This window comes from Protopterus annectens, chromosome 9.part0 (genome assembly GCF_019279795.1).
Source record: "Protopterus annectens isolate FY-2018-M chromosome 9.part0, PAN1.0, whole genome shotgun sequence".
NCBI lineage: Eukaryota > Metazoa > Chordata > Ceratodontiformes > Protopteridae > Protopterus > Protopterus annectens.
Genome location: NC_056743.1, coordinates 1522206041 through 1522221040, shown reverse-complemented (window position 1 = coordinate 1522221040; position 15000 = coordinate 1522206041). Strand labels below are relative to the sequence as shown.

Genomic DNA, 15000 nt, shown 5'->3' with positions numbered 1-15000 from the left:
AATCTTCTAACCTTTCTAGCAGCAGTCCATCTTGTTGCATTAAATCGTTTAGCTGTAAGGATGACTGATATAAACACTTTAGTTCTAATGAAGTCCAGTTAGAGGATGAAAGTGATGAACTGAGTATCCGATGGCTTTTCCATCTGGTTTCAATCTGTGGGTTATCTGATCTGATGCCAGCCAAATCCTTCAGATGTCAGCTCGCTGGGCTCGACCTCCCTTACCCACAGTTCCCTGCTCTTCAACTGACTCTTCAGATCAAGTTTGCTGTCAGCAGCTCTATCTAGCTGTGTGATGGTGTATCCTTTTCTTACAGCTTTTGTGGTAGTTTCTTCTCCATTGTCTTTTTCCCTTACCCTTCTTAGAATTATCGTGTTTAGTATAGGTTTGGCTTAGGTAGTTGGTTAGCTAATTTAGACTTTTATTCTTGTGTTAATGTAGAGTTACTAATGGACCTTCCCGCCCTTTTTTGTGTGCTGTGATGCTTCTTTATCTTTGGTAGTTTATTATTTGTGCAGTCTGGTAGTTGTTGTGTCCTTTATGCAGACCCAGATGTTATTAGCTCTTGTCTCTTCGTGTCTGGGATCTTATCACTGGACCTTGGGCTCCATCACCCTGGTTTCCTACCTCGTCTCCTTTGGATCTGAGGTGCTTGGGCCCAGCTGTATTCCCATCCTCTGTGCTGTATCCAGTGGCCTAGCCATTCTCTGTTCTGGCTTCTACTTTGGTCTTGTCTACACTGGCATTTTCGGAGCCGACTGGACCTTGGGGCTGTGGTATCAAGGCTGGCTTTTCTGGGTTGGGATCGATTGTCCCAGCTTTGGGATTGTCCCTATTGCTTGGAGCTTCATCGTTTGGCAGCTCAGCTTCGGTCTTTATGTCAGAGTGAAGAGTAGCTCCCCTGGACTAGGGTGTGTATCTGGTATCTTTGGATACTGGGACGGTTGTCTCCAGGAGGCCAGCGTCTGCTTCCATCTTCAATGTTGTGGAGAAGATGTTCTCTTTTAAGGAGATGGGATGGGTCAGGCATTCTCAGCTGGTGTTCTATCCCCTTTTTGTCTGGGCCTGTGACCCACCATTAGCCTGCTCTGGGACAGCCTTTGCTGGTTGGTCTCCAGTCCTCTCCCCTGGCGGGGCTTCCTGCCTCTTCCTGGCTCAGGTAAGAGGCAGTGTAAGAGGAAGCATCTTGCCTTCCCTTAGGTGTTCCCTCACCAAGGGTATTAACCTCAGGATAGGAGCCGTGAGATGATGCCTCTTTTGGCATCCTCTTGGAGCTTCATCATCATGGGAGCTGGACCATTGAAACCCCCCCTCTCCGTAGGACTCGTTCTTTTGAGGCCTTCAGCATGGGCCTGTCCACACCTTGGGTATTTCCCCCTCCAGATGTGCTTATGGACTTAGTGTCTCGGTGGGTGTGGAAGGACCCCGATATGGTGGAGTCTATCCCTAAGAAGCTTTACAAAATTCTTGCTCCTCCCAAGGGTCGACCACATTGGAGTAAGTGTCCATCCGTGAATGCAATTGTGGTGGCAACTGCCACCAAAAAGTACGCTCTGAGAAGAACTCAACCATCCCTGAACAGAGTGTCTCGGGCTCTGATGACACTTGGCTACTACTTTTCCCACTTGACTAGACTCCATTGAGATCTGGTGTCTGAAGTGTCAAGGAATGTAAAGATGCAGCGGTCTCTGGAAATTCAGTAGTCTCTGGAGACTCTGCTGTCTGTAGCCAACATTTCCATGAGGCCAATTTTGAATGCATCCTGGTTCTGGCATTGCCATGTATTGGCAAGCGTGGATGCAACTGTCCAGCTTTGCGGATTGCTTCAAGGCATCCTTTATTAATGCCACCTTTGGCTTTTTCTTTTTTGGGCCAAACATTAAGGCTGTTCATGTTTCACTGTTGCAGTCATCACACTTGGGTTATCTGTCTTTAGGTAGCCCTCAGTCGGCCCGAATACCAGAGTCTTGGGATTTCTGCGTCTGATGCGGTCGCCTCTTCCATGACGTCAGGTTGTCAGGGATATAAAACATGCAGCCGGCGCCATTACATTAACTTTTCTTGCCGTGCGGGAGCCCAAAGCAGAAGCAGTTCGCAAGTGCCGGTCGGCCGCAACCTGAAATTTTTCATTTTTCGAGTTTCAAACCTGAAGTCTTCTAAAGCTAAGTACCCCGTTGGGGATCCTTTTTTCTAACAGATGCCGGAAAAAGTTAACAATTGTCTTGCCTGTGGAAAGCAAATACCTCACAGAGATTTTCATTCTTACTGAGTCACCTGACCACGACGTCCCTCGCTGTAAGTTTTGTGCCTTGTTCAACGCCCGAACTATTCATCGTTGGGCTATTTTTGTCTCTAAATTATTTCTCGCTCGTTCTCCGTATTCCAAAATGGCTTTGATAAGCCATCTGACTACTGATCTTCCGAAAAACGCAAGGATAAAGACAGAGACAGACCACATAGTTCCCAAACTGCTGACGACGCTTCCGTTAAGCTAGTCGCCAGTCCACCAGTACTCAGTGAGGTGCTTTCGCAGCCCCTGTTACCCATTCTACATTCGCAGGCCTCTACTGAGACCCATTCCGAGTCCGGTATGCCGCGAGATGCTTCTTCGACTATGGAACCTACGGATGTCTCTACCTTGGATGGGTCCAGAGCTGCTGTGCAGGCACTGGCTTCTGAGGGTGTATTCAGACCTTCCGATGTTCGTATTAAACAGACTACTTCGTTAATGACTAAAACTACCGAATTTCTCTGGCTCAGAGTTCGCATTACGCCTAGGAAACAGACGACCAAAGCACATTTGCAAGCTCCCATGCCACAGAAACAAATGCTTAGAATGGCTGAAGACCTTATTACTTTAATTAGGGGAAGCCAGCCTTCCCCCTCTAAAAGACAAAGAATTGATTGTCCTTCTAATTCTACAGACCAGGAGTCCAATGACTGTGACCCCTGTGATTACCAGGAACATACCCTTCTCTACTTATGAGGATTCAGATGCAGAGGATTCCATTCCCTCTGCCTCCCCCCCAGAGGACTTTTCTTTGAGTGAAACCTTGCATACCCTAAGAAAGCATTTCCACTGGGAATGCCAGGACTGCCTACAGTCCAAAAAGAGACCTGAGAGAATTTAGACTTGCCTCAGCATAGGCCTCTAGCTGTACCCCCTGTCCTGGATATTGTAGATGATGTTTTCATGGAATCAAGTCTTACCTCTGATACTTTACCACCAGTTCCTAGAAACCTGACGGGTTCTACAGAGTACCTGACTCTCACAAATTTCTCTTTAAAAAATCCCACTGCGGATCCAGAGACCATTTCCCTGGGACCTAAAGGTATTAAGGCTACTACAGCCAAAAACCTTACCCCTTTGGACAGGGATTGTAGGGCTCTAGATAGATGGGGTAAGAAGGTATATACCTCTGCAACTCTTGCCATCAGGGCTTTAAATTGCCAGTTTCACATGTTGAAGTACCAGCAGCATATTATGGAACTAATTAAACAAAACTTTTTGTTGATTCCTGATTGTGCAGAAAATAAAGACTTACAAGAGTTAATGCATTCTGCAAACCAAGGTGGTCAACATACTTTGCATTGTTGTGTTGATGTCTTAGAAGCTTCTTGCAGGGCTGCTGTCACTGGGTCTGTTCTGAGAAGGCATGCTTGGCTGAAGGAACAAATCTTGCCAGACCATGTCAAATCAAAAATTACTAGATGCGTCATTAAACCAAGAATGTTTGGCTTAAAAGCAAAAGAAGTTCTTAAAAAGATGGAGGAAAAAGCTAACTCTATGCAAACTGTTAAAGATTTCTTACAGGTTCAGCCACCTAGATTCAGTAGGCATTGGCCTTCAAAAAAACTGGTCCTTTCCAGTCCCTCCCAGACCTTCTCAGTCCAAACCCAGGGGCAACAGACCGCAAAAACTACAGTCTGAGTATGCACAGATCTAAACAATAGAGTGCTCCCACCTCAAAAACAGGGAGTGGTAAGCCACCCCCTTATGGAAAAAGTTCACAATGACTTGTCCTTTATCCTTCCCAGCCATGCCCAAGTACTTGCACCCCTAGGAGGAAAACTCGCCCTGCATGCAAAAAACTGGGAGTATAATTCCCAGGACCGATGGGTCTTAAACATTGTATCCCAGGGATACAGATTCTACTTGCACTCACTGCCAACCCCAAGCGGATTGCTAGACCTTCCTCCAAACCAGTAGGCAGGGGCCCAAAAGCAAGTACTTTCTCTTCTCAGTATCAGGGCTATTCAACCTGTTCCAACAGAGCAAAGAGGACAGGGTTTCTACTCCAGACTGTTCCTGGTGCCCAGAAAAGAAAACTCTTGGTGCCCTATTCTGGATCTGTCAACTCTCAACTCCTTTCTGGTGGTACCAAAATTCAAACTGCTTACTCTCCAGCAGCTGCTTCCTATGCTAGCCAAGGACTCCTGGCTAGTCACCCTAGACTTAAAAGAAGCTTGTCTGCACAGCCCCATAAGGGAATTTTGCAGGAAATATCTACGTTTCAGGGCAGACTCTCTATGCACTATCAGTTCTCTGCATTTCCCTTTGGCTTATCTACTGCGCCCAGGGTATTCACAAAGTGCCTGGCTCCAGCCATTGCATACTGCAGGCAGAGAAATATTCAAATTTACCCATACTTGGACGATTGCCTGATTCAAGCGGACAGTCAGGAATTGCTACTTCAGCACCTGACGTTTGTAAAGTTTCTTGGAGGCCATTGTTTGCTTGGGCTAAAGGGAAGTCTCTGTGTTCATCAGTGGCAGTGATAAACATTGAGCAGCCTGCCTGCCTCTGTGGGAGTGGTTACTGCCTTGAGACTGTAGTTTTATTGGCCATTTTGGGTCAATTCCAAACTCCTTGATCTCCATCTCTTAAAACCCTCTTTTGAGCGGTTTTGCGCATAGCGCAACATCGGGCAGTGCCACCTAATTGGGTTTAAACTATTCCTGGCTCCACAAAGTTTGCTCTTCACTTTTTTCCTTAGAACTGCTCTATCTCTCAAATTAAACACCATATTCTCATTCTAAGGCCCCTCACTGGTCCAAATAAGTAATCTTACAAGTTAGCACTAATAAACCATAAGCACTACTTACTCTTATACTCTCTACGATTACCTTGTCCCCTATTGGTCCGTTTTAATTCAGTTCCCTATATTACTCTAGCATGTCCAAAGGTCAGTCGATGGTTTCCTCTCCAGTCCAGCTGGTGAATCTGGGAATTTTGAGGCAATGTTACAACTGTCTCATGTACACGGACAACCCTCTCCTCCTCCAAACAGGTTCAAATATATGTGAGAGATGCAAGCATATAGCCAAACTGGAGGCTGAGCTCTCTCATCACAAAACTGGTGTAACCAGTCAGGAGGAGAAGGTAACCTCACACAACACAATTCCAGTATCACATAGTCCCACCACAACAGCAAACCAAACACATAAAAACACAAAAACATACTCGGAGGCTCTAAATAAAAATCTACCTAAGCAACAGAGACCTCCAAAGCAGACGTCCAAGCAAACGCTACCCCAAAACAAAACACGTACAACACATAGCACACAAAGTCAGTGTGCCAAGCAGTCACAGCCCTTAAGGCTGAATAAAACACCTGATACTCTTGTAATAGGTGACTCTATTGTCAGACACACTGACGTCCCGCTCACCAGGCTGAATAAAGAGAAGGTCACAGTGAGCTGCCTGTCGGGCGCTAGGATCCGCCACATAACGCAAGCACTCAGGTCACTCCAAAGCAAATACAAATATGACTCGGTCATTGTACATGCTGGCGTGAATGACCTGAGACGTACCTCCCTCGACTACATGAAGCTGTCTAAGTTAGAGGCATTGCACGAAGTATCGGAGACCATCAATGTGCAACTGACAGTGGGCAAGACTGCTTTTCAATTTATAGCATCCTACAGACCACCCTCTCAAAGTCAGGAATCCCACTCGGCTTTCCTGAAAACATTGGAGAACATGAAGATCTCTCCGAACACCATTATATTGGATGACTTCAACTACCCAAACATAGACTGGGAGCATTACTCAAGCCCCAGCACCTTAGCCCAAAGGTTCCTGGAATTTATAAACTCAAATGCTATGGAACAACTAGTCACCGCTCCCACAAGAGGGGAAAACATACTAGACCTGATCATTACCAACATGGAGACTCTATGCTCCATACCAGAAGTATTTCCCTCATTGGTAAGATCAGACCATAAATTAATTTCACTGGATATCCACATCCCGACCCCACCCCCAGCCCAGAAAACCACAGTGAAAAACTTCTCAAAAGCAAACTTCACACTCTCAAAACCGAAGTGGAATCCTTCAAGGCCCCAGGGCCAGTGGATACTACGGCCCAAACTGCAGAATCCTATATAAATGCATTCTGCGGACATCTCCAGGAATGCATGGATCATGCTATCCCAAACAAAATCAAGACCCAATCATCCAAAGGCAGGTGTCCAGTCTGGTGGACCCCAGCCATAAATAAACTGTACAACAGAAGGAGGAAGCTACTACATGATAGAGCAAAATCCCTAAAAGGGAAGGCATCTCTGATCAGTACTAGCAAAAAATTACGATCCCTCATAAAATCCTCCAAGGCCAGTTTCGAGAGAAAAATTGCACAGGACACTAAAGACAATCATAAGGCTTTTTTCAGTTATGTTATGTTTGGAACCTGGGATGCAACTCCCAGACTTGTTCTGAGTTGATTCTAAGCGACAAAAAATACACTGAACCCACAGACATCGCCAATATCCTGGCAGACAGGTTCAGTGCAAACTTCTCCACCCCCCCCCCCCAAAAGAGCAAGTATCTATCCTGGCAGAGTGCAGCATCCCAAACATCTCTGATGCTCAGGTGAAGGCCGCCCTCTCCAAAGCAAAAAACACTGCTTCCATGGGACCAGATGGCATCCCGGGTTGCGTCCTACATGAACTCCAAGAAGAACTAATCCCTCAAGTAAAACTGCTGTACAATCTGAGCCTCACTGCAGGATATGTGCCCAAAGAATGGCGTACAGCAACAGTGGTCCCACTCCACAAAGGTGGCGCCTCTGCGGACCCTGGAAACTATCGCCCCATAAGCCTGACTAGCCTAGTCTGCAAGGCTATGGAGAGGATCATCATGGAACTCATAAACAAAGACATTGGGGACCTACAGACTCTAGATCCTACCCAATTTGGCTTCGTCAAAGGCAGATCCTGCCTTTTGAACCTGGTCGACTTCTTCGAAACAGTCACCAAGGCCATAGATGAAGGGAAGGTAGTCCACACAGCCTATCTGGACCTCGCAAAGGCATTTGACACAGTACCCCACTCGGGCATCATAGATAAGCTATCCAGCCTAAATATAAACCCCTATGTCACAAGATGGGTCGCAAACTGGCTCAAAGATAGAATCCACAGAGTCAGAGTTGCTGGAGCCATGTCAGACTCGAAACCGGTCACAAGTGGCGTCCCATAAGGTTCTATCCTGGGATCTCTCTTTTGCGGTATTTACTTTTCTGAGGTACAGGCCAACGTGGGAGGACTATGGCTCACCAAGTCCGCAGATGACTGCAAACTGGGCGCCATAATCGAGACTCCAGCTGACACAAACATCCTTCAAAAAGGTCTCGCAGAGACAGATAACTGGTGCCAGAGCCATGGTCTAAAGCTAAATGCCAAAAAGTGTATAGTCATACCCTTCGGCAAAAACAATGTGCCCACAAATTACCACATGGGTGGTAACCCATTAAGTACAGAGAAAGTAATTGGGGATCTGGGAACCCAAGTTGATAGCAATCTCTCCTTTGACAACCACATTGCCAAAGTGGTTAGAAAGACCTTCTACATAGCCCACCTCATCATGAAAGGATTCACATCTAGATCAAGAGAGGTAATCGCGCCCCTTTATTCATCCCTCATCAGGCCCATCATAGAATACAATGCCCCCTTTGGGATGTACCTTACCCGACACCTGCAGCAATTAGAAAGACCCCAAAAGTACCTCACCAGGAGGATCAAGGGACTCAAACAGATGCCATATGCTGCTCGGTTAAAAAAACTCCAGCTCTACTCAGTTGCATACCGCCTACTTCAAGGCGATCTATGCCTGACATATAAAGCTATGTCCAACCCAGAATTAATGGACATGCTCCACCTCAGTAAATCTAAATCCCTTAGAGCCACGCGCTCGAGGGACTTGAACCTCAGCACAGAAATAAATAGAACATGCTGGAGGGACAGATTCATAACCCAGAGGCTCCCTTCGCTCTGGAATAGAATTCCAATTCATGTTAGGCAGAGCACCTCACTTGACTCTCTTCAAGAAGAATCTTGATGAGTGGATGGGGGATCGTAGGTTTGTCCCGGGGATTACTTCCGTGTCACTATTAGACAGAGGCACAGTAAACTAAACATTAAGAAGGGCACAGTATACTCAAATCAAGGGGTGGCGTAAGCCAAACACAATTGGGCTAGGCTTATAAATACCCTAGGGCAGATAGCCTAGTATGAACCTATGAACTCCTAACTTCTCTGGGGTATACCATCAGTGAAAAGAAATCACATCTGGTACCCAGCCAAAAGATTGTATTCTTGGGAGCAAGCTTGAACACAACTTCCCAGATGGCATTCCACACTCCAGAAAAGCAGGTTTATCTGACAAATTACTTCAAACTACTAGCCACCCAAACCCAGCTATCTGCAAGAAAAATACTGCAAGTCCTAGGGTTCATGGCCTCATGCATTCTACTAATTCCATATGCAAGACTGCATGTGAGGAAACTTCAGTGATACTTAAAAAGTCTCTGGTGTCAACATTCTCAGGACCTGGAAATAGTGATTCCTATCATTCCTTGCCTAAGGGCAGAGGCTTGCATCCACAACAAGGGGACTCCCTTTCACTCAACCCCCCGCTGCCCAAATCCTGACAACAGACTCATCAGATTATGCATGGGGGACTCGCATGGCAGGCAAATGCATTCAAGGCAATGGCGCCCAGGACAAATTCACCTGCATATGAATCAAAAAGAAATGTTAGCTGTACAGAATGCACTGACAGCCTTCAAATACCTTATCCTGCCAGGACAACTCTTGATAAAGACAGACAGCACCACAGTTATGTGGTACATAAACAAATGGGGGGAACTCATTCCTACCCACTCTGCAGGTTAGCCATCAAGTGCACCTGCAAGCTCAATTCCTGGACGGTCTGCAAAATCAGGGCTTCCACAAAGTCTTCTCCTGAGGACACTGTTCGGGTTGCCTGAGTGTCCCGCAGTCTGGGATCTTTTGACTGTTAACCCGGAAGCTTGGGAGGCTGTCACCTTAGACGCATGGGTTTTGAGGATTGTATCCAAAGGTTATACCATTCCCCTTTTAGAAATTCCAAGGTTCCATTGTAGACGTCTTCCAGACATTACACCCTGTCAGAAACTGCAGGCAGTGTTACAGATTCAGAAGCTGCTGACCTGTCAGGTTACCCAAGAAGTCCCATCAGGCCAGCAAGCATCTGGGGTCTACTCAAGGTTCTTTTTGGTGCCAAAGAAGAACAAGGACCACAGGTCCATTTTTTGATTTAAGCAAATTCAATACTTTTGTAAAATATACCACATTACGGATGGTCATGGTGCAATCCATTCTACCTCTGTTGAGGAAGGAAGACTACCATCATATCAAGATAGAGAGGCACTTCAGGAGGTTTCTGCATTTCTGCTGGCTCGGGACCGATGATTATTTGTTCAGACCCCTGCCACTCGGTCTCACCACCTCCCCAGGTGTTCACCAAGTGCATGACAGTAGTTGCAGCCAGGCACTGGCTGCAGGTTTTTTAGGTCTTCCATCTGCTGGAATGATTGGCTCCTCTCTGCCCACATGTGATCGTCACTAATCATGGCCAGAGACATCCAACTCTAGTTATGTGGCCAGTTATGGGTTACAATCAAGTTATTTAAAGTCTAGTCTACAACCTGTTCAGACATTAGAATTCATAGATTGCCACTTAATTACTGTCAGTCAGATTGCCAAGCTTCCAAGTTCCATATTGATCAGCCTTCCCAATCCCAGGCTGTTTCAGTGCTTTCCATTTTAAAGCCACCAGCTCAGTCGATCTTGAAACTTCTAGGTCACATGCCAGTTTTAGTAGGGTTAGTCCTTTTAGTGAGGTACCGTATGAGGGCTGTGCAATGGAGTCTTGCAGTGCAGTGGTCATTCTTCACCCATCTAATGGACCTTCCAGTAAATTTGTATACTTTTGTCAGTCAGATTCGATGGGGATTACAGTCTCCCTTAGTGACTGATGGGAAGCAGTTTGTTCTTCCCTTTCCTGTGGCCATGGTCACCACGGATGCCAACCTTCTTGGGTGGGGGTGGGGGCATTTCAGAGAGAGGAACATTCAAGGGTCCTGTCTTTTGCGGAGGCCAATATCCAGATCAGTGTTCTGGAGATGTATAATCTCATCTCAACCGTTTCTGCTTGCAGTGCATAACCCAGGAAAGTCCAACATTCTGGCCAACAGTTTGAGCAGAAACATTCTTCTTCCTCACAAGTGGTCTCTGAATCTGAGAGTGACAGCTTGGATCTTCTAGCGCTGGGGCACTCTGTGTTATGATGACTTTGCCTCCCCTTCCAACACCAAGTGCAAGCAGCTATTATGCCTTAGTCCCTCTTCAGGGGCAGTCACCCAGAGACGCTCCTCTCTATGCTTGGCGTCCAGCACTGCTGTACGCTTGGCCCCCAGTCCCTCTGACTGTCATATTTCTCCAGAAGGAAGCCTGTTGCAGAGCAACAGTCATCCTCATAGCTGCCTTATGACCTCATCAGGTGTGTTTTCCCCTTTCTCTGACCTCTTCTGATGTACCATCCCTTGTGTCCTGGATCCTCCCAGTCTGCAATCCCTCAAACTAACTGCATGGTTTCTTCAGTTCTCTTGATAGCCAGGAATCCCAAGCTGTCTGATAGTTTTGTGCATATTGTATCTTCGACCCAAAAGCTTTCTACTAGTAAAGTGTATTATGGCAAATGGAGACGTTTTGCAGTGTGGGTGGAATTTCGAGGATATGATCCTTTTTCAGCTCCTTTAGAGACTGTTCTAGATTTCTTGCAGAATTATTTTACTCAGGCACTAGTTTGTCTATGATTAAGGTGCATTTGGCAGCTATTTCTAATTTTCATGTTGGTAGTAACAGTGTTCCCTTGGTTGCTCTCAAGATTTCTGATACTTTTCTCAGAGGTACCTTTGTGTTGTTCCTGCCCATTCAGGATCTGGTCCTTCCCTGGGATTTACCTTTCATGTTGCAAGTCCTTGCCGTCCCTCCTTTCGAACCTTCTGCTACTTCAGACTTCCATTATCTTGGAAACCTTATTTTTGGTGGATGTTACCACAGCTAGTAGAGTTTCAGAGCTACAAGCTCTCCTCCTTATCTGGTGTTTCATAAAGATAGTGTTTCTGTCCACACTAATCCTTCTTTTCTACCCAGGGTGGCCTCATTGAGTAATCTTAATAGTTATATTCCCTTTCCTGTGTTTTTCCCCAGTTTTTTGAACAAAGGTGAATACTTTCTGCATTGTTTGGATGTGCATAGACAGTTGAGAGTTCCCTTATACAGGGATAAGTAGAAAATTCTTGTAAGCACTAAAAAGAAGAAGAATCCACTGGAAAATTATAGTGCAAACAGCCAAAAAAGAGTAAAATCCACTGTAAACAAGTAGCACCAAACTGGAGTCAAATACTTTTAATATGCAACTTTATGTGCCTGAGGAAACTTTTATGTAAAACTATAAAGATTTAAAACCGTTACTAAAGCCATTTATATAGATGCAAGTCATATGATACAATTACACCCTCTGATGTAATCCTCTCAAATAGGGCTTTAAAGATGCAAATTCATTTAAACCTGGCATTATATGAGCCCTGAGTCGCAAAATCCATTAACATTCCTCTAATTCAATATGTTGAACAATATCACCACCATGTAGGGATTCATTAACTTGAAATAAAATCATAAATTTAAAATAGTGTGTGTTGCCTGTATTATAAATATGCTTATATAATGCATTTGTGTTGTTTCCTAGTAATTTCGGAGGGATTACTACTAATACGATCTTTCCACCTTCTGTTGGTTTCTCCTACATAATATGCATCACATAACTGGCAAGTAGCTAGATATATAATGTTCCTAGAATCACAATTTCCAAACACTCGTACATTAAATATTTTGCCAGTGACTGAATGGGTAAAACTTTTATCAGTATTAATACTGGTACAGTGCATGCATTTGTTACATCTGTGTGTTCTTACTTTATTGGGCTTAATACTTTGAGGTTGTTCTTTATAACATACTTTATTCTTTAAGTTAGGACATCTTTTGTAACCAAAGGTTGGTTTTTCACCTGTAGAATTCCTAATCTCTGGTACTGCAGACAAAATGGACCAGTATTTAATGTTAAGTCGTCAATCTCGCCTTCATTCTTGCTGGATGGGTTCGGAGCCGATCCTCGCCCGACTCGGGTAATACTAAAAGCTCGAGAGCTAATTCCACCGGCTCGAGGCTCCCCTATATCCCACAATGCTAGGCGGTAACTACCCAGATCTCGTTTGCCACTATAGCTGACGAGGTGCTCTTCTACCGGCTCAGGCAGGTTGGTTTAACTTTTACCTTTTTGGTACTTAAAAAACTCGTTTTTGTGGTTTATATATAGCCCTTTTTAGTTTAACTTAGATATTTAGATCTCTCGACCCCCTTCTTTGTCGAGTATATTTAATAATGGCTTTAACAGCCTTTGTATCTTGATTATAAGTTAGCATGCATCTTCTAACTTTATTAACATTATTACTTTGCTGAACTATCCCTGTATTGTGGGGTTGCTTAGAGAAAATTGGTCTGATGTCAGCATACCGTTCTTGAATTGTATTATCTCTGGTGTTAACAACTTTACTGTTTTATAACTCCTACATATAAAATCATGTGCTGTATTAGTTAATTGTAGCAACATATGGTTATCTTTAATATGCAGTCTAGCGACACACCATTTGATTATCAACAACATTCTTAAAGATAAAAGGTGGATGCATACTAGTACGATGCAACTATGTATTTTTTAACAGGTTTCTTATATAACCTAGTTTCCAGGCTGCCCAGGTGTGATTTATATAAAGTAATATCCAAAACATGACTTGCTTATTGCAGCCTAAATGGTATCTAGCAGGGAGGCATTAGCAAACTGTATTATTTCTAATTCACTAAAGAAGTTTATTTTTAGTTAATTGAACCGGTTCAGTTTATTTAGGTTCCCTGATGATTTTGCTTGTTCATTCTGAAGAAATAAACACAAAAAAATAGTAATAGTAGTAGTACAATAATAAACATTGTGCTTTAGCGGAGTAATTTTCTGCTGTCTTTTAACTGTGTTGCCTTATGTTAAGACATTTGCAATCTTTATATCACCATTTGTGTGGACAAGGCAGACCTTTAGCTTGTCCTAGGTGACTTGATTAGTGGCTTGGGTGCTTGACAGCTGTGGCAGGGAGGATGGTATGCCTTTTCTGGGGTGGAGGAGTGACAGAGACATATGCCAAGCATGCCCATGCAGTTGGATTTCCATGGAGGAGATCAGGGAAACAGCAGCATGGTACTGCCTGAGAGTGGGCAAGGGTATCCTGTTTGATGTCAGTCCCTTGCTGAAGTGATGGGCAGTATATTGCTGACTCCTAATGCACATGCCACCCTTAGGGTATTACTGGATGTATGCAGGGGAGAGAAAAAAGGGGAAAAATGCTTTTTCGGCAGTAGTGTGATGTTGCCCCAAGATGTCTTGATTTCTTTGGCCCTGAACATGTTTAGAGCAAGTCTGGGGGACATTCAGTAGCATATGTGGTTGAGGAGAGGCATTTAGAAGAACTTATTGGTTAGGTGAGATTGAGACAAACATGGTTAAAAAAAAAAAAGTGAGACAACCAATTTAAAAAAAAAAAAGACGACACTACTCTCAAAATTGATTTATCTAAAATGAAAAAAACACTATTGAGTCTTATAACATTTTACAGAAGAATAGGAAATGTATTCTTTTTTTTTTAGTATTTTGTCTTTTTTTGTAGATATCGTCTACATTTTGAGAGGGAAAGTCGAGAAGAAATTGAGCGAAGAAAGAAAGTTGCCCAAGAGAAGGTGTTGGAACCCTTGCAAGAGAAGGACCTAGAAGTGGATATAGATGACATTTATAAACCTGGATCTGGTGAGACAAGTTGTTTTTTTTTTCTAGACTAGTACCTCTTAGCTGTGTTTCACCTTTGATTGACTCAACCCTGTTTTCAGTCTAGCTTCCTTAACCAAATGACTTAATTGTCAGTTCCAAAAGAGTAGAGGGACAAAGCCCTAACTGTGACCCACATGACCTGTATTTGATTAGTTGCGTAGGTGTCTCATTTTGGAGCTGGTAGGAGGAAAGGAGAAGTGAAGAAGCTTGCCTTCTCACCTCCTTTTCTGGGGAGATGCTGGAGATGTCATGCTAGGAAGGGCTTTGCAATATCTATAGCCCTGGTTGAAGCTGGCAACTGAATGGTAGACTGGGGTAATTATTTGACTTGGTAGATGGAGCTTCCCTTAACATGAGATGGGAAACTCTCAGACCATGCCTTAGTTATGGAAAGGCTGATATAAGTGATGGAAGCATGTAGGTGGTAAGGATATAACATACGTTAATATACCTACCTGTGCAAGTATTTGTGGAGGCTCCCTTTTCCTCTGACCTCCCATGCAGTGTAACGTAACGCCTAAATGAGACCTAGAGACCCTAACTGGTATGTTATCTGGTTCAAGTCTCAAATGTGGAATAGCGTTAAGGTAGGTGGCTACTGGGGAAGCTGTAGTGTAGCAGAAAATGGAGACCCTAAAGGTGCATTACAAGAAAGGAAATAAAAGGGATTCCAAAAAAAGTGACTACTTTATGAATGACTGCTGAGAAAGGCAAAATTAAAATGATAACCAAAATTGTTTGCCTAG

At 44.2% G+C, this 15000-nt stretch overlaps 1 protein-coding gene across 1 annotated transcript in view; it reads left to right on the top strand.

The window, feature by feature from the left end:
- GNL1 (G protein nucleolar 1 (putative)) overlaps positions 1-15000 on the top strand; it is a 969220-nt gene that overhangs the window by 103015 nt on the left and 851205 nt on the right. Inside the window, exon 3 of the mRNA XM_044084464.1 lies at positions 14097-14233. Coding sequence (XP_043940399.1) covers positions 14097-14233 — 137 coding nt within the window. The remainder of the gene's footprint in view (positions 1-14096; positions 14234-15000) is intronic.